Source organism: Rattus rattus, chromosome 9 (assembly GCF_011064425.1).
Source record: "Rattus rattus isolate New Zealand chromosome 9, Rrattus_CSIRO_v1, whole genome shotgun sequence".
NCBI lineage: Eukaryota > Metazoa > Chordata > Mammalia > Rodentia > Muridae > Rattus > Rattus rattus.
The window spans coordinates 48,953,044-48,979,040 of NC_046162.1; the positions used below are offsets into that span (position 1 = coordinate 48,953,044).

The 25,997-nt window shown below is 52.1% G+C and overlaps 1 protein-coding gene and 1 non-coding gene across 2 annotated transcripts in view; both read right to left on the minus strand.

Moving 5' to 3' along the window:
* The window catches only part of Chd3 (chromodomain helicase DNA binding protein 3), a 26,727-nt gene continuing 730 nt past the window's right edge, over nucleotides 1-25,997 (minus strand). Inside the window, 40 exon segments of the mRNA XM_032911765.1 lie at nucleotides 1-1,201; nucleotides 1,862-1,988; nucleotides 2,190-2,353; nucleotides 3,310-3,505; nucleotides 3,756-3,888; nucleotides 4,463-4,571; nucleotides 5,260-5,388; nucleotides 5,575-5,676; nucleotides 5,784-5,919; nucleotides 6,027-6,148; nucleotides 6,627-6,789; nucleotides 6,958-7,102; nucleotides 7,645-7,778; nucleotides 7,942-8,027; nucleotides 9,023-9,088; nucleotides 9,472-9,649; nucleotides 10,095-10,261; nucleotides 10,552-10,783; nucleotides 10,959-11,083; nucleotides 11,268-11,385; nucleotides 12,227-12,358; nucleotides 12,515-12,656; nucleotides 12,938-13,018; nucleotides 13,020-13,109; nucleotides 13,257-13,378; nucleotides 13,660-13,797; nucleotides 14,108-14,308; nucleotides 14,441-14,632; nucleotides 14,997-15,096; nucleotides 15,990-16,121; nucleotides 16,674-16,885; nucleotides 17,033-17,236; nucleotides 17,403-17,633; nucleotides 17,906-18,099; nucleotides 18,256-18,406; nucleotides 18,562-18,692; nucleotides 18,906-19,192; nucleotides 20,530-20,654; nucleotides 21,268-21,438; nucleotides 21,987-22,099. Coding sequence (XP_032767656.1) covers nucleotides 1,074-1,201; nucleotides 1,862-1,988; nucleotides 2,190-2,353; nucleotides 3,310-3,505; nucleotides 3,756-3,888; nucleotides 4,463-4,571; nucleotides 5,260-5,388; nucleotides 5,575-5,676; nucleotides 5,784-5,919; nucleotides 6,027-6,148; nucleotides 6,627-6,789; nucleotides 6,958-7,102; nucleotides 7,645-7,778; nucleotides 7,942-8,027; nucleotides 9,023-9,088; nucleotides 9,472-9,649; nucleotides 10,095-10,261; nucleotides 10,552-10,783; nucleotides 10,959-11,083; nucleotides 11,268-11,385; nucleotides 12,227-12,358; nucleotides 12,515-12,656; nucleotides 12,938-13,018; nucleotides 13,020-13,109; nucleotides 13,257-13,378; nucleotides 13,660-13,797; nucleotides 14,108-14,308; nucleotides 14,441-14,632; nucleotides 14,997-15,096; nucleotides 15,990-16,121; nucleotides 16,674-16,885; nucleotides 17,033-17,236; nucleotides 17,403-17,633; nucleotides 17,906-18,099; nucleotides 18,256-18,406; nucleotides 18,562-18,692; nucleotides 18,906-19,192; nucleotides 20,530-20,654; nucleotides 21,268-21,438; nucleotides 21,987-22,099 — 5,909 coding nt within the window. The 3' untranslated portion in view covers nucleotides 1-1,073.
* LOC116910732 lies at nucleotides 7,384-7,523 on the minus strand. Its single transcript, XR_004389250.1, has one exon.

Here is a 25,997-nt window from a genome sequence, read left to right on the forward strand (position 1 = left end):
GAAAGGAAAGTATAATTTATATGTACAACCGATAACCTGATACAGAAGAAGGGATTGGGACAGACCAGGAGCGGGAGCAAAGAGACTGGGAAAGGGGCAGCAAGGAGGATATGGGGGTTCCCCATGCAAACTGCCACTCCCTGGCCCCTCCTTAGAGGGGGAATGTGCCCGAATCTCCCTAGCCTTTATCCACTGTGTTGCTCTGGTCCCAAGGCAAGGCAGGCTCCTGACTGGGCCCCTGGCCTGACCTACTCAAATTTAGTCTGTATCCAGGCCTTGAGGAGGGAGGATTTAGTCCCCCAGAAACCTGAGCCCCAGAGTGGGGGTCTGCCCCATATCTGGCCCTCTGTATTCTCTCCCACCCTTTCTAGGTCACCTAGAACAGGTTGGGGAGCTCCTCTTTGGCTTGAGGGAGTATCACCCAACCATTACTGTGGGGGTGGTCCTTGGTCCCTGGGGAGAAGAACAGTTCCTACTACAAGATGCTGGCACACAGGAGGTAACTGAGCCAGGAGCAGCAATCCGCTCCCTTCCTTGTAGCTGTTTTACCCTCCCTTTGGGAGCGGGAGGGAAAGTGCCATGCAGCCCCGCCCCTCCTCCTCCTCCTTCTCCTGCTATTTTCATCTTTGTAATAAGGTTCCCCTCCTCTCTGAAGATCTCACAAAAGTTCCTAAAGGCCAGCAAGGCTAATCCCCCACTTTGGCAGGAGGTGGAGGTGATGCTGCAGGAAAGGCCTGGGAGGCCCCACCTCCTCCCTCCCGGACACTCATTTGCTGGGAAGCTGTATATTTGGTGGTGGGGCATCCGGGTACTTGGAAGACCCTGCTAACCATCTCCCACCCAGACCTCTTCACACCAGCACAGTCTTCAAGGTTTGGTGGGAAAGGTGTGTGGAGGCGGAGAGAGATAGGGGTCCTTCTTGAAGGGAGGCATTATAGAGGGGCAAAAGGGCTCCTAGCCCAGTGGTGGCCCAAGGGGTGGGGAAGGTGGAGGGTTGGCAGCAGGCCCCAAGGCCTGAGATGTGGGTCGGCTCCGGGGTCGGGGCCTAGGTGAAGGGCAGGCCTGGGATCCAGTCAGTCGTCTATACAAATCACCTCCCCTGCTCGGGGCTCCTTCCGATCCAGCCCCAGCCCGTCTGACACCAACGCCCCCACCATTTCCTTCTCTTTCTTCACCAGCACTGGAGGGCCGTTGGTGGTGGCTGTTTGGGAGGACAGGTAAGAAAAAGTCAGTCCTCACATTCCACACATCACTCTCTGATAACCTATCCTTACTGCTAAGTCATTTTTCGCCACTTCTGACTTTTCTTATAAATGTAGAAAGATTAGAGGTAACACTGCCTTCCTTAGATTCCTCTTGTACAATGATGTGACAGGTCTGACTCTCTAGCCTTTCGGAGTTCACATTCCTTTCCCCTTGAGGAAAGCAGGTAGAGGAAACTCATGTGGAAGATACGAAATCCTGTGATGGGTAAGGCTTTTGGTTTCTTGGTTTTTTGAAACGGGGTTTTCTTACACGACCCTGGCTGTCCTGTTTGTGCCTCTCAATTGCCGGGATTAACTGTGCACAACCACACCCAGCTGGCTTCCTTTTGGAAATAGCACCTCACACAAGCCCAGGCTAACCTCCAGACCCTCAGGAACCCTGCCTCAGCCTCCTGATTGAGGTTGACATGGGAACAGAAGAGGGGAGGCGGGGGGCGGGGGAGAAGCAAAGGGAATGGATAGAACAAGCCCAGAACAACTCTTCCTAAAACACTGGACACTTATAAGGAAGAGAGAAAAGCAAGACAAGGAAGTCAAGCAGGGATGGAGTTTGGTCAAAGTGAGGGAGAAGCAAGGAGTCAGAAGCACCATCTAACCTGTGATGAAGGACCCTGCTGGCATCTGGCTGTAATTGGCGCCTGCGGCGGCCAGGGCCCCTACGGGTGCGGCGCTGAAGGCTGCCCCGTACCCCGGAGGTGTGGCGTAAGGACCCGGGGGAAAGGCCTGGATTAGGAGAGCAAACTGGGGTTAGGTAGTCCACAGTCTGGAGAGGAAAAAAATCAAGCTCCAGAATTACCAGGCAGAGAGACTCAAGATGCAGACTGTTGGGAGCAGGCTGTTTATATGTGTAGGATTCTGATGCAGTGCTTGTGTATATGTACAAGGGGCACTGACAGGAAAATGAGCTAGGGAAAAGAGGGTTACCGGTGTGGGGTGAGGCTCCGTGCCCTTGCTGGCCAGTCGGCTGAGGATGCTGCGCTCGGACATCTGAAGGCGGGCTGCGATGGGGGGTATTCGGGACAGCGTGGCTGGCAGGCGGGTCACATCTGCCTTCATGTCGCTCAGCAACTCCTCCAGCTGGTTCAGAACTGGGGCCCGGGCCACAGAGAGAGAAGGGCAAGAGAAAGGTAGAGAGAGAGAGATGGAGCCAGAAAAAGGGACAGTCAGATGGACAAGTACAGTCAGAAAGAGAGGACACAGACATCAAAGGACCACAGGCCAAGGACCGAATGGCAGAGATTAGACAGAAGAGTGGTTCAGAGGAAAGCAACAGACCAGATACCACACAGAACAGATGGAGTAAAGACAAAGACAGAGTATGGAGAAGAGGTAGGGGGAAGACATTGAAAGACATGGGGTCGGGGTTGTCAGAACATCCCGTACTAGAAAAGGGAGGCTTAGGGGTCAGGATGATGGGGAGGAAATAGGAGGCATGGGGGCAGTATGATTTAGGGACTCGGTTTTAATACATGATGGGGAGGGGGTTAAAGAGTCAGCATTCTGTAGAAGGACCTAAGGTTGGCAGAAGTCAGGTGCTACACCAGGCTCTGTTAGGGGGTTAGGATGGCTCTGGGACCTAACCCATAGTTATCGAGGTAGGAGGATGTGGGAGAAAAGGTTGGGGGCCAAAAGCAAGCTTCATGGGGTCTGCCCAGAGGTAGATGGGCAGTCGTTTTCACTTCATGGGGTGAAGGAGATACAAAGAAAGTGACCTGTGGGTCAGAACTAAGGACACACACACACCAAGGCTATCAGGATCATGGCAGGTGCAACCTGTGGTCCCACTCACAGGGATCAGGTCCCACTTTATGAGGTGACTGGTACCCTACTGGTCACTGCTGTGAACCATATCAGGTATGGGCTTAGACAAGGGGTAAAGCTAAACCCCAAAAGGGTCAGAAGTGGGGTTAGAGGTCAGAGGGCAGTGGTTCAAAGGGTAGAGGGGTAAGGGGGCAAAGGGTGTGGGAAAGTTTTTAAGGGTGCGGGGTGAAGACTTACGCAGCGTTGTGGGCCCTCCCCCGCGCGGGGCCACCGCGGCCCTTACCCTTGTGCAGGACAGCGTTGGCTGGCTTGTTCCCTGCCAGCGACTCCTTGGAGAGGTGCTGGTGGCTCTCGGCTAGGCACTCGGCCTCGGCAAAGCGGGCGTGGAGGGCCATGGCGGGGTGCGCCGGCTCCTGTGACAGGTTCAGGTAGGCCGCCCGCCGCAGCTGCTCCTCGATCACCAGCGCCTGCTCCAGGAGCTAAGGGAACAGGATAGGGGTAAAGGCAGGTGAGTAGAAGGACTGACCCAGCACTAGAGAGCTACTCTGTCCCTGTTGCCCTGGAAACTCCAGCTCCACAGTGTGTGAGCCAGACCACAGTTCCCATCCGAAGGTCCACTTGGGTCTTAGCCACAAGTGTTACCTCAGGTCTCGTGATGATACCATTCCTTCCAGCCCATGTCTGAGCAAGGCCCTTCTTCACCCCACTTCTCTTCTTTCTCATCCTCACCTTGAACCTCCGGGCCAGGAATTTATTTTTCATCTCCAGGAAGTTCCCCTTATTGGCTTCCGTTTTAAATGGTTCATTGATAATGGCAAACTGAGCATCGTTCTGGATGTCTTGCCACCGGGCATAGCCATGGCTGCCAACAGAGCAAAGGAACTATCAAGGAATTTAACTGAATGGATGCGACTGTGAACATTTATTATTGGCCAGATGTCCCCAGAATGTGGCACAAGCTTCCCCTGCCTGACTGTGGACTCTTCTTCTCTGTAGTTCCCCTCTGCCCTGGCTAGTTTTTCTCAACCCGACAGAAGTTAGAATTATCTGGGAAGATGAACATCAGTGAAGAAAATGACTCCATAAGGTCGGGCTGTAGACAAACCTATGGGGCATTTTCTTAATCAATGATTGATGGGGGAGGGCCTAGACCACTGCAGGTGGTGCCATCCCTGGGCTGATGGTCCTGGGTTCTATATGAAAGCAGGCTGAGCAAGCCACAGGGAGCAAGCCAGTAAGCAGCACCCTTCCATGGCTTCTGCATCAGCTCTTGCCCTAACTTCCCTGGAAGACGTGCTACAAATTGTAAGAAGAAATAAACCCTTTCCTCCCCAAGTTTCTTTCAGCCATGGTGTTTATCAAGCAACAGAAACCCCACGACACCTTCTCTCCTAGCTGAGAGAACCTTTGTGATCTTGCACATATGCAAAGGATACAGGACAATGCCAGCTAGAAGCCAGTAGTCATGTCTCCGGTGCCAGATCTCATTGAGTTTCCCCGAGGAAATAGCTGCTCTTTCCTCATTCTGCCACAGTGTGTGCAGCTCTGCAAAGAACAGAACGAATGCATCAGGTTTGTGGTCTGCATCACCCTGGGAACGTACACATGGAAATCTGAGTAAGGACAGAGTATTAAAGGCTCCTTAAGAACTTTATGAGGGGGGGTTGGGGATTTAGCTCAGTGGTAGAGCACTTGCCTAGCAAGCGCAAGGTCCTGGGTTCAGTCCCCAGCTCCGAAAAAAAGAAAAAAGAAAAAAAAAAACTGTATGAGGGGCTGGAGGGGTAGCGCAGTGCTTAGAATCACTTGTTACTCATGCGAAGGACCAGACTTCAGGTCACAGCCCCAACAGGTAGCTCACAACCATCTGTCATTCCACTTACAGGGGATACAGTACCATCTTCTGACCTCTAAAGGTACTGTACACATGTGGTGCACACACATGCATGCAGGCAAACACTCATAACACATAAAATAAATCTGAGAAAATTAAATTACAAAAAGGCGAGAAACATTAAGTTAGGAAGTAAGGAGTAGAGTTAATTATGAACAGGCTTACATTAAGATTAAGGTAAGAGAACTGTTAGAGACCAATGGGAGTTTGGTGGTAACTTAGGACTGTCAAGGCTCACTGTCAGCATGCACCAGTTCATTGAAAGTGCTTGGAATTAAATGGAGCAGGCAGCCTCAGACACAGTGACACAGTGAGGAGCAGGTAACAGACAACCTCCCACACCTGTGAAACCACCATCAGCAATGTTGAACATGAATCTTGGCTTCTCCACCTTCTCCTCACGGCGCCCATTGGGCCGTGGCTCATCCCGAGGAGGCCCAAGTCGAAGCTCCCGATCTGCTTTTACATCTTCTGCTAGGCCAAAGAGTGCAAAGCTCACACCTCAGGACTGCCTCCTTCTAAGTCCCAAGACTACTTAGTGCATCAACCGTACCGGCTCTCCCAACAGCTACCCACCCAAGACCAGGCATCTGTCCCCAGATTCCGCCTCCCCAGATACCCTCCAGGACTTGGGTGTCCAGTCCTTCTGCCCATTACCTCTCTTGCCCAAATCCCCTGTCTCCCCCTCTGTCCTCTCCCTGTGTTCCTGTCCATCCAATGGCTTCTCCTCCCCCCTTTCTCCTGGTGTTGGCTCTGAGGCTGTAGGAAGGTCAGAAGATGTGAAGACGGCTGTTACTTTCACCCCAGGTCCCGAAGAGGCAACTCCAAAACCCAAGTCCCCATCGCTGGGAGGACAATTCACCCACCAGACTTTTCCCTGTCTCCTCGGTACCCAGGTTCAGGCTCTATCTCTCCAGGTACCCCCGGTGCGTCCTCCTCTAACAGAATCTTCCTATGTTCTAGCCGTTCTCCAAGTGATGGGGCAGGGCTGGGAGAATCGATCTAGTGAGGACAGAGAGTCAAGTGACTAGAGAGCTCCTAGGCACTTTGTTGCCAAGATCCCTCCAAACCTTCCACTCCACCTCCTCAGAGAGAACAGGCGAACACACCTCTGTCTCCATCTTTTCCCCCACTTTGCTGTTCTTCTCTGGCTTCTCTTCCGGGTTCTCAGTGTCATCCTTCTCCAGCAGTGTCCTTACACCATCTCCCTTCTCACTTGGAGCCGGAGTAGCTGTGGGTGAAGGCACAGTGCTATGGTTTGAATATGGCTTAAGTGTTCTCTAAAGGTTCACATGTTGAAATTTTATGCCCAGTGTAAAGTCACAGAACGGTAGAAATGGTAGCCGACTACAGTGTTTACAGGTGGGGCTTAAAGGGGATAATCAGGACCAGATAAGGTCATGGGGTGAGACCCCACAGTTGAATCCTGGTGGCTCTTAAGGGAGAGGGGAGAATAGACATGCATGTTCTCTGCATTTCACCATGTGACAATCCTGCATGACCCAGGATTCTGCCAGCAAGAAGTTTATCCCCAGATGCAGCTACTGACCTCAAACCTCCAAAACCGTGAGCCCAAATAAACCCATGTCCTCTACAAAGTTGTCCAGCTTCATGAATCCCATTAGAAGGGAAAAGCAGAGGTTTTTCCACCCTGACATCTGGCCCTCCCTCACTCATCTCTCCCTGCCCCAATCCAGACTCCCAATTACCAGGTTTAGAGGTGCAAGGACTGTTGGTTGTAGAAGCCTCAGGAGTGGTGGGAGACGTTTTGGTTGGAGAGGAGGCTCTGGAAGAGCGTTTGGAGTCAGCACTGGGGTCAGGCATCAGCTCTGGCATTGACCAGCGTCCATTGATATGCTCGAACTCTTGCACCTGGGAAGGAGTTTCCAGGGACAAGGGTCAGTTCCTGGCCCTGGTCCCATAGGAAGCTCCAGTTTCCTCTATATCACCCCAGCTTGAACTAGAACTAAGAGATGAAGGACAGAAGGAGGACAGAGACTAAACGGTTGGCCTGATGCTACAATGAGGAAGGACCAATACCTTCTTCTTGACGAGAGACATGACTCCAATGCGGGTCAACACCTGCTGGCGACTCAGCCCCTCCCGAGGGACCCCATCCGCAAAGGTTTCAGAGCCATCTGCCCCAGGTTCGCACAGATGGCGCATGAACAAAGACACATAGGCCCTGAAAAGCATGGGGTGACAGGAGGGTTGCAAGGACTCAGGAGGAGCTCAGATACAGCTGATGCAGAGCTCACTAACACCTGAACTTCAGCTCTCCGGTGCTTCCAAGACTCCAGCCCTGGGCCTCTCCGCCACACCAGCCCTTCCCATCCTGACTCATTTGCTGGCCCCCATCAGCTCCCTCATTGCACCTCCCAAGACTTGGCACTTTGTTCCTCGGCCCCATCAGTCAGCGTTTCATCCTGTTCACCAGCTCCTCCTGCCATGTTACCATGGCCAAGTAAATGTGAAGCCAGGCTAGCCTGGGTGAGGCTCCTTCTTCAAACCCCTCTCCCATAGGGGAGGAGGCCTGGCCCCTTTATTCTAGGCTCTGCTGAGGGGAAGTGGGGTAGGCTGAGTCCACGTCCCAGGAAATAGAGCCTGGACATCAGGGGAGAGGTGGTGATCAGCTGAGTAAGGTCACATCATATGGTAGCCAAGAGGAAGAAAGGAATGTCCAAAGCTCTTAGCCCTATTCAATTCATCTGCAAGTCACCCACTCACTTGAACTCCTTCTCCGTTTTGCCCCTCAGGTCTCTCACTAGCCACTGTGTGGTGAAAGCATCCTGTGGCGGCATCCCCCAGCGCATCACAGCATTAAGGAAAGCCTTCCGCTGCCGGGTATTGAATCCCAATACCTGAAGGTGGGGCGAAGAGGCAGGGCCATGAATGATTAGGAGCCTGAAGTCCTTTCTATCGCTGGTGGCCCAGTCCTCAATTCCCACTGCATCCCCATCCCCTAACCCCCCACCCCCATTTTCTCCTTAGAGATCATGCAAAGTGCCTGGGCCAAAGTCTCACTTCAATGTTGCCCCCGACTCGAGCCAGCAATGGAGGCAGCGGCTTGTCCTTCTCATTTCGAAGCTGCCTCTTTGACTGTCGACGCCCTAAGGGTAAGGGTGACACTGATTAGTGGAGAAACCACCTCCTCTAAGCCCTTGGTCTTCCTTATATCCATCCCCATAATACGCAAAACACAGGGCTAGCCTGTGTCGCATTCACCTCTAATTTTTTCAAGCACGTTGTCAGTGCTACCAACCTACTAAGGCTAAAAGAAGCCATATTTAAAAACTAATAACAACAGCTGACAGACAAGTTTACTCATGATTTTCCTGTTTGGTTTCTGGGTATGTGTGTTTGTGCTCAGATGAGGTTGTGTTGGCCAGGCCACCACCTCTGGACTTGGGCCATGCTGTCTAACCTTCCTAGTGGCTGGGCCTGCATGTATGCAGCATTGCACCTCAACGCCTGTCTTGACTGAGGGCATCAGCTACCACATGGCCATGTGCTCCAAATTCAACAAGGGAGAGGCCACGGACACGCTTCCCTCCAGTGTGCAACCTTCCGTTTTCCTGCTGAAGCAGCTGGCTTGCCTGCCTTTCTTCCTTCCTTTCTTTCTTCCTCTCTCTCTCTCTCTCTCTCTCTCTCTCTCTCTCTCTCTCTCTCTCTTTCTTTCTTTCTTTCTTTCTTTCTGTTAGGTGCAGGCTGGCTGTGTTGTTAGCATGCCTCTAACTCACAATCCTCCTGCTTTCTATGTATTGACATTACAAGTGTGTGCTACCACATTCCCACCCCAAAGAAAGCATTTTTATTGCATAAAATAGGGGGTCGGGGGCTGGAGAGATGGATCAGCAGTTAAGAGCCCAGGGTCCGATTTCCAGCACCCACACAGTGGCTCGCAATCATCTATAACTCCGGTTTCGGTGGATCTGATGCCCTCTTCTAGCCTCTGCAGGTACCAGGCATGAGGTTGTACACAGATATACATGCAGGTAAAACAATACACATAAAAATAAAAATAAATAAATCTTCAAATAGTGGACTTAAAGAAAGTTAGAAAGTGAAGTGAGAGAGCGGAAACAGAAAGTCAAGAAGACACCACCTTCAGGACGCTCATCGAAGTCTTCATCCTCCTCCTCGGACCCCACTGAGTATTCTGACTGGTTATCTGTGCGGGGCAGAGAGGGTTCGATGGTAAGCAGTAACCATACTGGGGTCCTCTCAACTTGGATTCTTGTCTTGGACATTTCTCCACCTCCACCCTGCCCTTGGTCCTACTGCAGACTCTGGGCCATATATCCTGAACCATCCTTAGCCTCTGGGTAGCACATACTTTACCACTGTGACTCCTGTCAAAGCTACTCTAACCATGTGTGCTCACGGGATCCCTCTGTAGTCCCTAGTTAAATCCCCAGGGATCCATCTGGCCTTAGAAAAGTTCCTCCTGATCCATCCCAATCACCCAGCCTTCCCTTTTTCCACAGCCCCAGCCCCAAAGGTCTATCCACGTCTTCTCCCCTCCCCATCTGTGCGTCAAGAGGCAGCCCGCACCTTGGTCCTCCTGGGCAGCATCATTGTAGTTGACCTGCTTTCGGACTCGCTTCCCCTTGCCTAGGTTCCGGGCGAGGTCTTCCTGCTGCTGCTCATAGTGGTGTCGCAGTAGCTTCTCCCAGTAGTCAGGGTCCACATTCTCCTCCTGCTTGATGATCTCTCGCTCGATCTCCTCAATCTGAAGGACAGAGTAAAGGCTGGTAGCCTCCTTCCTCACTCCTCCCACAGCTGCATCCCAATCCCTGTCACCTGCGCTGGTCAAATCCTGCCTGATGCTTTCGGACCCAGCATCTAGTTTCTGGACACTGCACATTCTTCCTACCAACTCCTCCTTGCAGTGTAAACATCTCCTCGCTCCCCTTATCCACCCGACAGACTCAGAAGCCGTGTTCTGTGACTGCAAGAACTTTCCGTGCCTAGGTGTCTTTCCAAGCCCAGTCTCATCTATCAAAATGAGAAATTGTTTGAGGTACACTGTTGCTTTTTGGTGGGGACCAAGTTGAGAGAATAAATCAAAAATATGAGTGCAAGAGAATAGTCCTACTTCAATATTTAGTGGAGGGCATGGATTTCCCTTCACAAAAGGCCTTGAAGAGACAGGGTGTGGCCCCCAAGCCTCTCACCTTGTCTTCCTCCCGCACAACATATTGTGCCACCTTGAAGGAGCTGAGGTATTCGTTCATGTTCTGCACGTCTGTGTCATCGGTCGCATCCTGGTTTCGGTCTAACAGTCGAGCAATGGCTTCATTGTCATAGTGGATCACACTGCTATCTTCCTCCTTATTCTCTCCTGGTAGAGACAGGGACAGAAGAGGACCAGAGGTGTTGGCCAGAAGCTGGGGAACAGTTTAGCCAGGACGGGTGGGATGCTTCTCCTTCTTATTGGGCCCTAGAAGAAATGCCCGCTCCCTGAGGGCTCGAATCTAGTGTCTTTTGTTTTGTTTCTTTGGGTGGCTGACCCTTCTCTCAGGACTACTAGAAAGAAAAGATTTGTCCTTTACTGGCTGAGAGGAGAAGTTAGGTTTTTTGGAGGTGGGGGGTTCCCAGGGACTACCTTTAGGGAGCTGTAGACGTTCTTACCCTCATTTTCATCTTTGAATAGCTCCTCGGTGCCAAATTTGAGGATGTCATCCAGCTCCTGCTTGGACATGGAACCAGCCTTGGAGCCCAGGCCTGGCCGCACGACCAGGTGTGTCAGCATCATCTTTCTCTTAGCCACCTGTGTGATTCGCTCTTCCACTGAGGCTCGGGTCACAAACCGGTAAATCATCACTTTGTTGGCCTGGCCAATCCGATGGGCTCTGCTGAAGGCCTACAGAGGCAGGAGGAAATGGATGTCAGCCAGGAGAGTGACGGAGAGAAGCTGACACAGGGTCAGGAAAGGGAAGGCCTTCTCTCTAAGACCAATCCCTGAGCAGGACAACGTTCTTCCTGAATCCATGCCATGTTGCTGAATGTTACAGGGGGTGTAGGATGCACATTCCCACCTGGATGTCATTATGGGGGTTCCAATCAGAATCGAAAATGATGACAGTGTCAGCAGTGGCCAGGTTGATGCCCAGTCCACCAGCCCGGGTGGACAGGAGGAAGCAGAACTGTTGGGCTCCAGGAGCTAGGACATGAGAAGAGGCCAAGTTTACCTAACTGGCTGCTAATGCTCTGACTATAAAGCACGACATCCCAACTCCCAGTGTAAGTTAAGTTGCCAGCTTCCCCTCACCATCCCCCATCCTAAGACATGGCAGATGTTCCCAGGCCCTCTGTGTCCACAGATAGCAAGCAGTTTTCCTCCTCACCATTAAAGCGGTCGATGGCCTCCTGCCTGAGGGCGCCCGTGATGCCACCATCGATGCGCTCATACTTGTACCCTTCGTAGTCTAGGAAGTCTTCCAGAAGGTCTAACATTTTGGTCATCTACAAGGGGACAGCAGGAGTCCAGAAGATGCAACAGGAGCTCAGGCCTAGTTCCTGAAAGCAACCCTTTACCACAACAACCCCAAGCCTCATACCTCAACACAGCCACCCAGCTGCACTACACGTTCCCCCGTCTACTCACTCCACCTATCCCTGCCCTCATGTTCTATCTCAAAGTCTTAATTTAAGATCGTTTCTTATAAGTCACAGGTTCTCTGAGACCCATGAAAAGGCTCCAGAGAAACCTATGTAAATACTTTGAAAGTAACATAAAACAGGTGTGTGATTTTCTCCAAAGTGGAGGTATAGTTTTCATCAAAACCCTAAAAGGCCTGTGGTCCCTATTGCATTCACCCACGAGGCTGGTAACTGGTCCTAGTCTCTTCTTAGGAACAAGGATGAGATCCAGGGATGAGCCAGCCATGCCAGGCCTTTTATTTTTAAAGACAAGGTCTCACTGCGTCAGCCGAGCTGGCCTGGAACTTGCTATGTGCAGGCTGAATTAAAGGGATGCACTACCACACCCGGCCCAGACCTTCGATACTTTTGTTTGTCCAGTGCTAGGGATCTAATCCACAGCCTCATGCAAGCAAGGGAAGTGTCCACCATTAAACGATCTGCTCTCTGCTCCTTGAATACACTGTCTCTATGTTTAGACTGGCTTTGGCCTCAGCATTCCAACTTCAGGGACTGTAAGGCTAGGCCACTGAATCAAGGCAGGCTATGGGCAGGATCTCGGCCTTTCAGAGTAGAGTAGCCACAGGAATGAGGACAGGGACTGAAGTCCGGGTGGCGAATGGCAACAGAAAGCAGCTCTGAGGAGAGCGGAGGGGCGGGCCACCTGGGAGAAGATGAGCACTCTGTGTCCTTGCTCCTTCAGCTTCCGCAGCATCTTCTGTAGCAGCAGCAGCTTCCCTGACGACTTAATAAGTGCCCCACCCTCATAAGCCCCACTGGGGAGTTTGGGAGACTCCTGAAGAGAGAGGAAAGGGAGAAACGAGGGTCAGCAAGCACACTCCTTACTGGACAGTGCCTGGAAAAGCCAAAGGCAGCCCAGCCCCACCCGATGTCCAAGGCAGACCCTCCCTGAGAGGCAGCCATATGATCTGCCCCTGCTCTCTGCTCCTACCATAGCAGCCACGGGGAAGAGGTACGGGTGGTTACAGCACTTCTTAAGGTCCATCATGATGTTAAGCAGGGACACTTGGTTCCCACCACCTCGAGAGTTCAAGGCCTCAAAATTTCGAGTTAGGATGTACTTGTAGTATTTCCTAAAGACCAGGGTAGAGATATACAAGAGATATAAATTATAAAGGGACCCACTTCTTTCCCTCCCCCCCTCCCCCTTTAAACAGGCCTTCTCTGTGTAGCTCTGGCTGTCCTGGAACTCACTCTGTAGACCAGGCTAACCTCAGACTCAGCGACCCATCTGTTTCTGCCTCCCAAGTGCTGGGATTAAAAGCATGGGCAGGCATCATTTCAATGTGGCCCAACTGTAGGGAAGCTGTCACCCGAGCCCCACCCCAGTCTGACAGCCTGTCCCAAGTCTCACTTCTGCATGGGGCTTAGCTCCACTCGAACAATGAGCTCTGTCTTGGCTGGCATGTTCTTAAAGACATCTGCCTTGAGTCTCAAGCATGTGTGGTCCCAGTAAATCATGCAGTTTCTTAATCTGGTCCTCTTTGGATATGTCAGCAAACTCCTCCAGAAAGCCCTCCAGGTTGCTAACAGACACAAAGAGATAAGAAATCAGACAAGGGGAGAAGTTCTCTGCCTCTGACCTTGGGCTCTATTTCCTACATCAGGTGAATCTTCTAGAAGTCTCTGTGATGCTCTTCCTCCCTGCAAGCCAGCCTTAGTGAGCCACTTACTTAAACCTCTCTGGAGTGAGGAAGTTGAGAAGGTGGAAGAGCTCCTCCAAGTTATTCTGCAGTGGAGTCCCCGTCAACAACAACTTATGATCTATCTTGTAGCCATTGAGGACCCTGAAAAACTAGGAAGTGGGACAAGGACAGGCAAGGGAAAGAAATGGCTTTCAGTGGCAGGCAGCTATCTCACCTCACAGACTTGCCCCAGTTGCCAGCTCCTGAATTCCCATTTCCCTCAGGATCAGAGACCCCAGCCCTAGCCCATTTCCTCCTGTAGCACGGTCCCTTCTCCACTATGACAGGAGCCTTACCTACAACAACTCAGACTAGTTTTGTTGCAGTTTCTTTAAGGGTCAACACAAGTCCTCCACAGCCTCCAAGTCCTCGGAGTAGGGATCTCACTCACCTTGGACTGATTGTTCTTGAGTCGATGAGCTTCATCCACCACAAGACACGCCCAGCGAATGGAGCCTAGAGCTGCCTGATCGATGGTGATCAGCTCGTATGATGTCAGGAGAACATGGAACTTCACCTGTGCCTCTCTCTGCCAACAGAAGCATTGCCCATTCATCCGCCACTTAGCACGCCCCGCCCACATCTCCAGCCTTGCTCTTTATCCAGACCCTGTGATGCCCTCCCTCGGAAAGTCAGGGATTCTAATTTCAACACTGATCAGGGACTACGGATCACAGCCTCTAATTTCCAGCCCAATGCCCGGCACTGACAGAGCTGCACTGTTCCCAGGAAAGTCTACTGTGGAGACACAGAGGCACAAAGATAAGGAGAGGAATTCCTGGCTGGGACAAAGAAATGACAGATCCAATGGTCTCAAAGCATGAGACAGAGGGACTTACCTTCATCTTAAAAGCTTTCTTCCCGCCTTTTATGGCATTATCCTCAAAGGAGAACTCGTTTTCTCGAATAATGGCCCGGCTATCCTTGTCACCCGTGTATGTGACCACATAGAACTTGGGTGCCCACATCTGGAACTCCCGTTCCCAGTTGATGATGGTAGAGAGTGGAGCACTCACCAGGAAGGGACCTTTTGTGTGGCCCTGGGAGTGAAGGGTGGAATGCCATCAGTTCAGGCTCAAGGGTATGTGCACCAGTCTCCCTGCTGTCTGCTCTAGCCAACCCCACCCTGAGCCTCAGCCCCACCCCCAGGGGGCCTAGAGCCCCACACGCACCTCCTTATAGAGTGAGTAGAGAAAGACAATGGTTTGGATGGTCTTGCCCAGCCCCATCTCATCAGCCAGAATTGTGTCAGTGCCTTGGGCCCATGAGAAGCGCAGCCAGTTCAGCCCTTCCAGCTGATACATGTGCAGCGTGCCTCCTGTGGCCGTGATAAACCGTGGCTGAGTCTCATATTTCACTGTAGGCTGTGGAGTCAAGACATCGCAAGGTTCAAGGGAACAGCTGAGGGGGCTTCTGCCCCGCCCTGGCACTGGTAAAAGGTGGATTACAATTTCCTCAGCTACGGACTGAGCTGAGTTCTAGTCTTGAGTCCCGTCCCCTCCCCCCGCCCCCATACCTTCCCCCTCCCAACGCACACACTCCCAGTCCCTAAATCATCACCAGGCAGCACCACTAGGAAGGGGCAGCTCGGAGGGAACTGGGCTGACTGCTGATAGTATTGCACTCCTACCCCCTGGAGAGGGCAAGGGTGAGTGGTGGAGAAAAGCTACTGTTTGGAGGCTGCTGACAGCTCCAGTCTGATGCTGGGGGCAGGGAAAGAAAACTTACATCATTAGTAGGGGAACTGGGAGGCCCATCGCCCTGTATCTCCTTCTTCTTCTTCTTGTACTTTCGAGGCTGTGCGGGGTCCTCGCCCATAATTAGCTCACTGAGAAAAGAGTGGGTGTCAGGTCCTCTCACTCTCTTTCTCCAACGCATTGCGCATTGCAAACAAAAAGCTCTAATTACATTTACAGGGGACGGAGGTCACAGGACAACTGTAGAAACTGGTTCTCTCATTCCACTGTGCAGATCCTAGAGAATGAACTCGGGTCGCCAGCCCTAGAGGCAAGTACTGTTACCCACTAAGCCATCTTGCCAGCTCCATCCTATGCTTCCCCCACACCCCAGATCCCTTGAGCATCTATCATTCTCTTCCAGGTGTCCTCCTACATTTCTTTTTTTTTTTTTTTTTTTTTTTTTTTAAAGATTTATTTATTTATTATATATAAGTACACTGTAGCTGTCTTCAGACACACCAGAAGAGGGCATCGGATCTCTTTACAGATGGTTGTGAGCCACCATGTGGTTGCTGGGATTTGAACTCATGACCTCTGGAAGAGCAGTCAGGGGTGCTCTTAACCGCTGAGCCATCTCTCCAGCCCCTCCTACATTTCTCAGACCAGATCTTATTTCCTCTGCTTACTTTTTTTAGATATAATTATGTATGTATGTATGTGTGTGTATGTATGTATGTATTTGTCTATTTGGGGGGGGGGTGTTCACTCAGAAACCAGAAGAAAGTGCCTGGTCCCCTGGATCTGGAGTCACAGGAAGTTGTGACTCCAGGTATAGGTGCTGGGAGCTGAACTCTGATCCTCTCCAAGTGCTCTTAGCTGCTGGGCCATGCTTCTGGGCTGGCCAGGTCTCACTGTTCGTCCTTATGTTACCCCACCAAACCCACCCAAAGTGCCAGCCAAGGCTGTAACTGCCCAAGCCTGGGTCTGTCTGGACCAGCATCCTCCCCTTCATTTTCACGGCTGAGCGGGCACCCGCCCTCACCGGTGCCTCCAGTAGCTCTGCTTATGGTCGTCATACTCAGGGATGTTCATCTCATCCTCCTCCCATGTAGACTGGTCGTAAGGCAGGTCCTTCCATTTCACAAGATAGTGGTAGTTCCCCTTTTTATCCATACTGTTGGGCAGGAGACCGAGAGAGGAAAGAAAAATAACATGGATCACGCATTGCAGAAAGTTCTGATAAAGTGTCAACAAACACAGCATGTGTTTTCTTAGCCTTCGCGGGATGGTCTGTAAGACACCCATCACAGAACACCCTGGAGAGCCCATAGGATCACTCACTCACCAGACGGGACTTGTGAGGGTCTGAAATGTGCCAGCCATGAATCGAGGCACTAGGCTGAGCAGTGAGTGAACCAACAAGCGTCCCCTCTGATTGCTCACACTTTGGTGGTAAACACTACTCTGGAGACACTCATCTGGGCGACCTGTCTCTCAGACCTTGTTTTCATCCCCATCCCCATCCTATGCTACTAGAGACAAAGAATGCTGGACTAAGCTTCCCCTGGTTTCTCAAGTTCCCTAGGAGGAGGAGCAGGGCTGGAAGGGCTGCAGCTGCAGAGACAGTCACCAAACTTCAATCAGTCACTTGGTTTATGTAGGGCCATTGCCATGGTTAGACCAGGGTCATGGTCCAGGTGGGCCTCTGCACAGAGCAAGGACTCACCTATGGTTAATAATGCGGTGCACAGTCATCCACTCTGGCTTGATGCCGAAACGGTAGTACTTCTCCTCCATCTCTGCGTAGTGCGGGTCCTTCACCTTCCGCTTATCACTCTTCCCATCGTCCTCACCAGATCCATAGTCCAGCGGTGGGGGCTCGTCCATGTCATTTTTCCGTTGATAGTTTCGGTACATTACCAAGTGGAAGATTTCCAGCTGGTGGGGGCACAGAGGAAGGGAGAAGAAACGACCTCTAAATCCAAAGAAGGCGAAGGAGCTGGATGCCCAGGGGACGGAGGGCCAGGAGAGAGCAGGAGGCTGGGAGCGGGATCTTAGGTGCTGGGAAAGGAGAGGCCTTTGTACCTGAAGCTCCTTGGCCCAGGAGCAATGCCAGTAGGACAGTCCCACCCACTTGACAAAGAACTCCCGCTCTGATCTGCCTTGAAGAACACGAGGGGGTGGGGCGTCTGGATCCCCGTCTGCCTGCTGCGGGGCCGGCACTGCCACAGGTGGCTCCCCCCATCGCCAGTGCAAGATCTTCTGAACACGGCCCTTTAGCACAGGACACTTCAGGATGGGCGTGTAAGAGAAAGAGGAAAGAAAGGGGTGAACAGAACCCCGTGTTAGGTAGGACAAGGGGTAGGGGCTAAGGAAGGAAGAGCTGCGCGGCCTCAGAAATGGCTGAAAGGTGGCGCCTGGATGGTGGGCGCTGTGAGGATGAGGTTCTACTTACCGTGCATCGAGGGCACAGCCATTCACCATTGGGGATGTCGGGCAGTGGGGGGTTCAGACAGTGGATGTGGTAGGAAGAGATGCAGGCGTCACAGCACAGGAGCTCCCCGCCGTCCTTGCACACGCGGCAGTACTCCATGTGGTCATCCTCTTCCTCCTTCTCTCCTTCCTCCCCTTCCTCCTCATAGTCTTCCTCTTCTTCCTTGGCCTCCCACTGTACCCCTTCCTTCTCCTAGGAGGTCAGGCGCAGACAGACATAGACAGAAGAGAAGGGGGGACAGGAAAACCAAGATGACTGAGTCCTAGACGTGTATAAAAGTCTCACGGGGCCTATCAAACAAGATACTCTGACTTTCCAAAGTTAGTGACTCTGGGAATAAGGGGTTGAAGGAAAGGACCCAATTAGGATTCTGGACTCTGAGTAATGCTGAGAGGCCTGGGAAACCATAGCAGAAAGCAAGAAGGAAAGAGATAGGTGGGACCATGAAGGCACCAGGTACTCACACAGTGGGGGCAGCTCCATTTGCCCTCAGGAGCTCGATCAAGCTCAGGGTCAAGGCAGACGAGGTGGTAGGCACGGGGGCAGGTGTCACACAGAATAATTTCCCCGCCCTGCTGGCACACCTCACAGTAATCCTGGTGATCCGTCTCATAGCCATCAACTTCCTCCTCCCCGGTCACTGTAGGACAGCCCAGGACTGTCACATACCCCAGTCAGGACAGAGGGAACAGAGAAAAAAGAAAGGGATTCAGGGAAAGACACACAGAAGGTTTGAATAGAGGTCAATATCTGAAGTAAGAAAAACAACAAAGGAATAAGTCACAGAGAGGCTCACACATGGTGACCTCCTCACCCTTCTTCTTCTTCCTTCCTGGCCGGCCTCGCTTCAGTTTCTTGGCACGGACAGGACCATCAGGCCGGCCTGAGGCACTATGAACACTACCACTGTCCAGGTCTGACTCCTCAGCCTCTGGTTCAGGGCCCTCATCACCCTGAAAAACACACTGCCCAGAGCCCCGCTGCCATGAGTGAGGCATCCTGGGTTCTACCCACCCTCCGTCCCCAGACTGTGGGTCCCCACCCCAGCTCCCCTCAGGGACTGTCCATGGAATTCAGCCCTTGACAGACAGGTGCTGAGCAGATGGGGAGGGTTGCTCACCGAGCCCGCCTTCCTCCTCCTGCCCCCCAGAAGCCCTAGCTTGATTTTGAGTGGCGCCATCTTCTTTCCTCGAAGCTTCTTGCGCCCATCGGGGGCTCGGGCGCTCTTACCCCGCCTCTTGTGGCCTGGACCTGCGTGGGAATGTGGAGGGGAGAAGGTCCACAGGCCATGACACATCCTGCTAGAGTAGGAGCCACAGGGAGCTCTAGGCTGGGTGTTACTTTCCCCGTCCCAGGAAGCATTTTCTTCCCCAGCAACCATGGTGGGAAAGCATGGGTTATAGAGTCATGAAGCCATGCAGTTTGGAAAGCAGGGTACAGAGGTCGGAAGAAGAAGGGTCCTACCTTTGCCCTCTTTGGTTTTGGCTCTTCTGATGGGTGGGGGCTGGATTTCAGGAGCAGGGGGTGGTGGAAGGGCAGGGGGGGGTCCAGATGGTGCTATGGGGGTGGCTGAGGAGACAGCAGCTGACACCTGCTCAGCTACAGCTGCTGCTGCTGCCGCTGCCGCTGCCGCCACAGCAGCTGCTGACCCTTTGAAGGGGTTATTGGCGCTGAACTCTCTCCACTTGGCCCCCAGGATGGTCATCATCTTCGACATCGGGATCTTAGGATTCTTCTTAGCAATTAGGGGCCTGAAAATATAGAAGCAGAAAACTCAGACTTTTCACAGATGGTCTGGGAATACTGCCATCTCCTGTATCAATTAAGTCTATGCTAACATTCCTGGGTGGGGAAAAATATGTCCTATTAAGAAAAATATTAATTTAAGTAATGAGCTAAGTAAAAATAAGTTAAGAGGAAAATCTATCCTGTCAAGTCCCACCCTCACAATGGCACGCTTGCCTTGATTTTCTGTGTTTTATTCAGTTATGTGGAACCTGAAGGCAGTTTCCCTCAGGATAGTTAGAAAGACACAGACATCGTGTTTTCCTCTAGGGGGCGTGGTCAGCTCTTATTAGGATATCTATGATTCTCAGTGCTGACAAACAGGCTATGTAGCAGGTGTGCAAGTAAGACATTTCCAAAGACAGTTACCAAATACCCCTGAGGCGAGGAAGCAACATCACTGGGCTATGCATTCAGCCTCCCATCAAACCCACACAGGCTCCTACCAAGCATGCATTTCTAGTTTACAGGTAAGAAAACCGAGCACCTACGAAATTAAGTAACTTGCCCGAGATGAAAGCAGGGCACTAAACTGTTGTGTTAAACTTCAGCATGTGTATCCAGGGCACCAAAACTGCTGTGTAAAACGACACTCCTACCCAGGGCATTCGCATGAGTCTCTGCTTTCAGAGTCCCACGGCTCAAGCCCATTGCTCTCGGTGCATGATTTGTTTTTACTGTGGCTTAAGAAAGGGTTCTGGGGCTGGAGAGATGGCTCAGCAGTTAAGAGAACTGGCTGCTCTTCCAGAGGTCCTGAGTTCAATTCCCAGCAACCACATGGTGGCTCACAACCATCTGTAATGGGATCCGAAGCCCTCTTCTGGCATGCAGGTGTACAAGCAGATAGAGCACCTCATATACATAAAATAAATAAATAAATAAATAAATAAATAAATAAATAAATAAATCTTTAAAAAGAAATAGGGTCGTGAAGACTTGAAATGAAAATTCCCAATGATGGCACCCAGGTCTAGTCTAGAGCAGTTACAGAGAGGAAAATCAGAACTGTCAGAGCAGAAGATTCAATCCTTCCTGTCCTTTCTACCTTCTAGTTCTAGAAAATTCTCTAATCTAGTATTAGACTCATGATCTCTGTCCCACAACCTAAGAGAAAGATGGACTCATAGCTGGGATTGGTAGATCCTAGACCAAGAGTAGACTGAAAATATGTGTAAAAGTATTTTTGCACATGCTGTGAATTTCTCTAGAAAGCATTTTCTCAGATTTTAAACAGATTCCAGAGAGGCCCAGTCCACACCCTAATAATTAAGTATTGTCTGAAAGGACTCCCAATTCTGTGTACCTCATGAACTGACTGAAGGCTTTGTAATTAGTAAGTGTGTGATAGTCCTCCTCAGAGAACACGTGTTCCACATCCTCCAAGCCCCAGGTCAGAAGCAAGGTGGCGGATGACTTCTGCTCCACCTGCTGAATGGGGGGACAGGGTGGTAAGATGGGGCACCCTGGCTCCTCTCCCATCATCCTTTAATGCCTCTCTTAGTATCCACCCATTTCCTGCCCCCCATCCCTTACGAGGCCCAGCTCTGGCAACATCCTCCATCCCTCTGCTGTCCCTCCATCCCTCTGCTGTCCCTCCATCCCTCTGCTGTCCCTCCATCCCTCTGCTGTCCCTCCATCCCTCTGCTGTCCCTCCATCCCTCTGCTGTCCCTCCATCCCTCTGCTGTCCCTCCATCCCTCTGCTGTCCCTCCATCCCTCTGCTGTCCCCTCCATCCCTCTGCTGTCCCTCCATCCTCTGCTGTCCCTCCATCCCTCTGCTGTCCCTCCATCCCTCTGCTGTCCCTCCATCCCCTCTGCTGTCCCTCCATCCCTCTGCTGTCCCTCCATCCCTCTGCTGTCCCTCCATCCCTCTGCTGTCCCTCCATCCCTCTGCTGTCCCTCCATCCCTCTGCTGTCCCTCCATCCCTCTGCTGTCCCTCCATCCCTCTGCTGTCCCTCCATCCCTCTGCTGTCCCTCCATCCCTCTGCTGTCCTTCCATCCCTCTGCCACTCTCTGATGCTCACTCCCTAACTCTACTCACCTTGTGTCCCCCATCCCCTTCTCCCCTTTTCCTCCGTTTTGTTTTCTTCTCTCTCTTTTCCCGGTGCTTCCTTCTTCGCTTCCGACCTGGTCCAGTTCCATACTCGCTGCCTCCACTCTCTGACTTCTCCCGGTACTCATCTCGCTCTGAGCCAAACTCCTCTTCACTGTCCTAAGGAAGAGAAATAAAAATAACATTTATTCATTCTCACCATGTGCCAAGAACTGTTCTTAGCACGAAACATATTTTATCTCTTTCCATCTTTACAACTACCCTATGAAACAGCAATTGATCTATTTTTGTTCACTTTTTTTCAGAGGAAACTGAGGCACAGGGAGTTAAATAAAGTACCCAGTAAGACAGAGGATTTCTAGGCTCTGAATTCACACACTCTTCCTCTAAGACTATGTTTTCCTTTGCCCTCTATATTGAGAATTAAACTCAGGGCTCAAACATGCAAGGCACTGAGCTGCTCCCTCAGTGAGACAATGTGCTCTCAACTCTTTCCCTCAGATGGCAGGGTGAGTTACACTGACAACTGGACTCTACCGGGTTGGAGAAAGTGAGGCTAGGGTTCCAGGTCCAAGACAGGCAGACAAGAGGCATGAGAGAGGGGTAAAGTCTCTTGACCCTAGGGACCCCTCTACCCAGGTAGCCATGAATAAAGAACATGTCATCTTTGGAAAGGGGACTCCTGAGCCTTGCTGTAGGATACTCACAAGCTTCTTTCGTTTCCGGGGTTTGCCTGGCTTGTTTTCCTTCTGCTTCTTGGGACCTCGTTTTCGCTTCTTCACGCCCAATGCTGAAGGCAGCAGCCGGATATCATCCTTATCTTTGAAGAAAAAAAAGCACCAGAAAACCTAAATTCGGAGGGTCCCAATCTCTGACGTCCTTCGTTGTCCCCTTCTTACCATAGCCTTAGTAGCACTCTCTAGGAGCCCAGGCATTAACCCCTCTCCATTTCCCTGCCCTTCAATGCAAACCACGTTTCTAGTACTCTGGGATCCTCTGGTTCTGAATGGAGGTCAAGGGTCAGAAAGGAAGAGCAGCCAAGCCACTCCCTCTCCTCCCCTCCTACTAACAAGGGACCAGACTCTAGGCCACCGGCTCAGCCTGTGGCGGGTCCTTTCAGTGCTCGCCAGGGCTCCTCCTGCCTCCCCTCACTTTGCCAGCTGGCAGCTTGCCCAGGAAGCGGGGAAGCCATGCCCAGCTGCTGGCCTGGCCTGACCCCAGCACTTGGAGTAGGGAGACACAAGCTGGCAGCTCCCTAAGCCAGATGCTGAGGAGCCAGAGCCAGAGGTGGACACCTGGGTTCTCACACTAACACCCTGGGGCTCTGAGATCCTTTCTGCCAAGTGGGAGGGAGGCCTCTATTTACATTTTCTTGGATAATCACACCAACACAGCACTGGAGCAAAAGAGATTCTCAGCCAGTCATCCTCTCTTCCCCACAGGACCAGTGTCTGCCTCCATCACAGCCTAACTCAGCAAAAGGAAGTCGACGCAATTCCCCAAGCAGTCCTCCCGGAGGCCTGGAGTCCACCTGCCTCTACATCTACTCCTAGAGGCTGTACCTTTATCCCACGCCTTACCTTTCATCTCTAAATCTGTCCCAGACATGCTGACGAATCTATATATACAGACTGCAGGGACACAAACAAGGATATAAACACAGACAGACACACCTAACATGTGCAGTCTCAAATTCTCTCTCTTCCTCCCCCCACCCCCTCACCCCCCCCCCCCACACACACACACACACACACACACACACACACACACACACACACCCCTGTACCTGCTTCAGCACAACTATGTCCCTGGCTCTCTCCCCAGAGAGCTCTATCAGAGGACACAGGACAGGTTTTTCCCTGATATCCCACCACCCCATTCTCCCTGACCCCTGCCAGTCTGCTGGTGTTTGGGGACCAGAGTTGTTTCTCAAAGATTAAGCCCTCCTGATGCCACACAGAAACGGGCTGTGGCTTCCCTACCACCCCCACCAGTCACTAGACTAACCAGCCAGACCTGTCTTGTCCAAATAGAAGGAGCTGCAGCCAGAGGGGAAAGCCAGGGCTTGGCCCAGCCTCTTGCCCTAGGACACACAATATACCTTCCCTCAACAGCCAAGGGAAAATTAGCCACAATTAACACCCCAGGCCTGGGATTCCGACCTGATGCTACCTTTCCTTCTACCTCCACAATCCCGGGTTCCTGTGGGCAAAGACTCTCTAGGATGGGGTGTGGGCATGCAAAGGGGCAGCCTGCCCAGAGGCAGTGTGTGAAAAACCGATCCGGGCTCCAATAGGAAGTCAGACGTCAGGCCCAGCAGCTGGCTCCCCTTAACTCTAGGGACTTGGGTTAATACGAACATGGAAACGAAGACCGCGGGGCAAGTGGCAAGGGCAGGCCAGGGTACGCCAACTGGCTAAGGATCAGGGAAGTGGGCCGCCTGGGTCACCCTGGGTGTGTGTGGCGAGGAAGTCTGTGAACTCCATTTCCCACCCAGACCGGCAGGAGGTTCTCGGTTTTAGGCCGACGTCGGTGGCCAGCAGAGGGAAAGAATGGCGAGGAGAGGCAAGGAAGGGTAATAAAGCAAATCTAAGCCCCAACCTCTGTCTCAGCAGCCTCTCAAAGCTGGCCGTGAGCCCAGACTCTCCCACATCCCGGCTCAGATCTCGGGAAGGTGGGGAGGGCGAGGGCGGAGTCTGGCAGTAGGGCTGTGGGAGGAGCCTGGGCAAGAGCCTTCCTCCCGCCCCTCTCTCCTAATCTCGCCATCAATCTCTCACACTTATATTTATTTTTTTCTCAAATTCCCCTCCCTCCCCCACAACGAACCTCCATAATAGGTCTACCGCACATGCGTACTGAATGCAGGAGGTGGGTTTGTATTTTCAGACCTTTTGCAAAGAAACTACCAGAATTTTCCGCACCACCCACAATCATTTCCCCTCCCCCATCTCCACCCCCCAAGGAATCACATCTATATATTATGTTATATTATTTCTCTAGACTTGCCAGAAGGGGGAGGGAGAAGAAATGAGGTTTTTCTTTAGCTTCCTGCTCCCTTCCCCCACCAACGCGAATGCAATTATTTTAAACGTTCAACAATGTAAGGAGACTGGAGCGATGGGGGAAGGGATAAAAATTGGTCTTGGGTAAGAATGTAAAACAAAATGGTGAGAATCAAAGCAGTCGCACTGAAAAACAATGGAAGGCTCTCACGAGTACAAATTCATATTCCAGAAAGAGACGAGGGCGGGCAGCCTGAACACAGCTCCTTAAGAGGAGACTTATTTTTCCCCACACTTAGGTAGACGGATAATGAGTACGCTAAAAATATTTTCCTGAAGTTTTACCTCAGAAAGTCATCTGAGGGGGTGTATCTGGGTCATTTTGACTTGGAGGGCTGGAAGGGAGATGAAATTGCCCAGGGAGACAGAGGAGGTGAGATTTCATTTCAAACATAAAAATTCAAAAGCATTTGACGCTTCTCAAGGATTCAGAGAGCAAAGGGGGAGGGAGGACGCCACACAAAGACCCATCTCGACCTTAGGCTCGTTCCTTCTCCTCTCTTACGGGCAGTCAGTGCCTGGGATCAAAACCAGGTCCCGAGTTCAGAACAGTTAGGCGAGAGGTACCGATCCCCTAACTCACCTGACAAGTCCTTTCCCCTCTTTTTCACACCTCGCCGCAGGCAGCCCTGCGGGCAGCCCTCTCCTCAAGACCTTTTATTCTTCCCCCACTCCAAGCGAATTCTGCGGGCTCGCTGGAATAACTTTTTTCTAAACTTTTCCTCTTTTACAGGTAAACCTGGCGGGGCTAGGGGTGAGGGGTGGGCTTTACCCAGTAAGCATTAAACACATTGTTTTACACACATCCAAGGCTGTCTCAACACGTGCGACAAAAAAGTCACAGTGGTCAATAACATAGTTGTACAGATAACGTTTTAAAGTTTGGTGCATGTGTGCTGCTCTGCCGCCAGAGACTTGGGGGTGTGGATGTCCCCAATCAGAGGTTGGCGACACCTATCCTAAAGAAGCTAGAAATCGCTCCACTTGGAGGGTGGTCGGAGGGGTGGCCACTGATCCAGATAAGGGCCTGTCCCTAGCTCGGCTGGGCGTGCTACTCCAGTGCCAGGTGACTTGTCATCTCGGAGAAGGGTGCTGAGTGACGGTCAAGACAGCAGCTGGGTGGGCAGTTCACGCCCCCCAACGTGGTCAGGGTGTGTGGGTGGTTTCATCAAGAGAGTGACAGTGAATGGCAGCCACGTGAGAGTCACAGCTGGGCAGTTCGGCCACCCCAGACTGACGGGGTCACGAGGGGGGAGGGGACGGCTGCACTTGACACAAAAGAGCCCGGGGCAGAGATGACGAGGGTGGGGCTGGGGGCATCTGGCTCCCCAGACATTCTCTCCTGTCTCTCCTAATCTGAAGTGACCCGAGATCGCGACAGCCAGATAGGGGGAGTGGAGGGTAGGTCCAAGTCTTACTCCAGGAAGTGGTCTGCGTGGAGTGTGGCCACCACCTGCCCCCAGTCGTCAGCCGCTACAAACATTCGCACGACCCCTCCCCCGCGTGCCACTGCACACCCCTAAGTTGGCGGGCACCGAAGTCCCTGCAGGTGGAGGGGCTGGTCCGCGGGCCACCGTCCCACCTCTGCCTGCCCAAGTCCCCAGCGGAGGGCGTCGGGTGGCGGTCAGCGCCACACACCGAACCCACTCAGCTTCA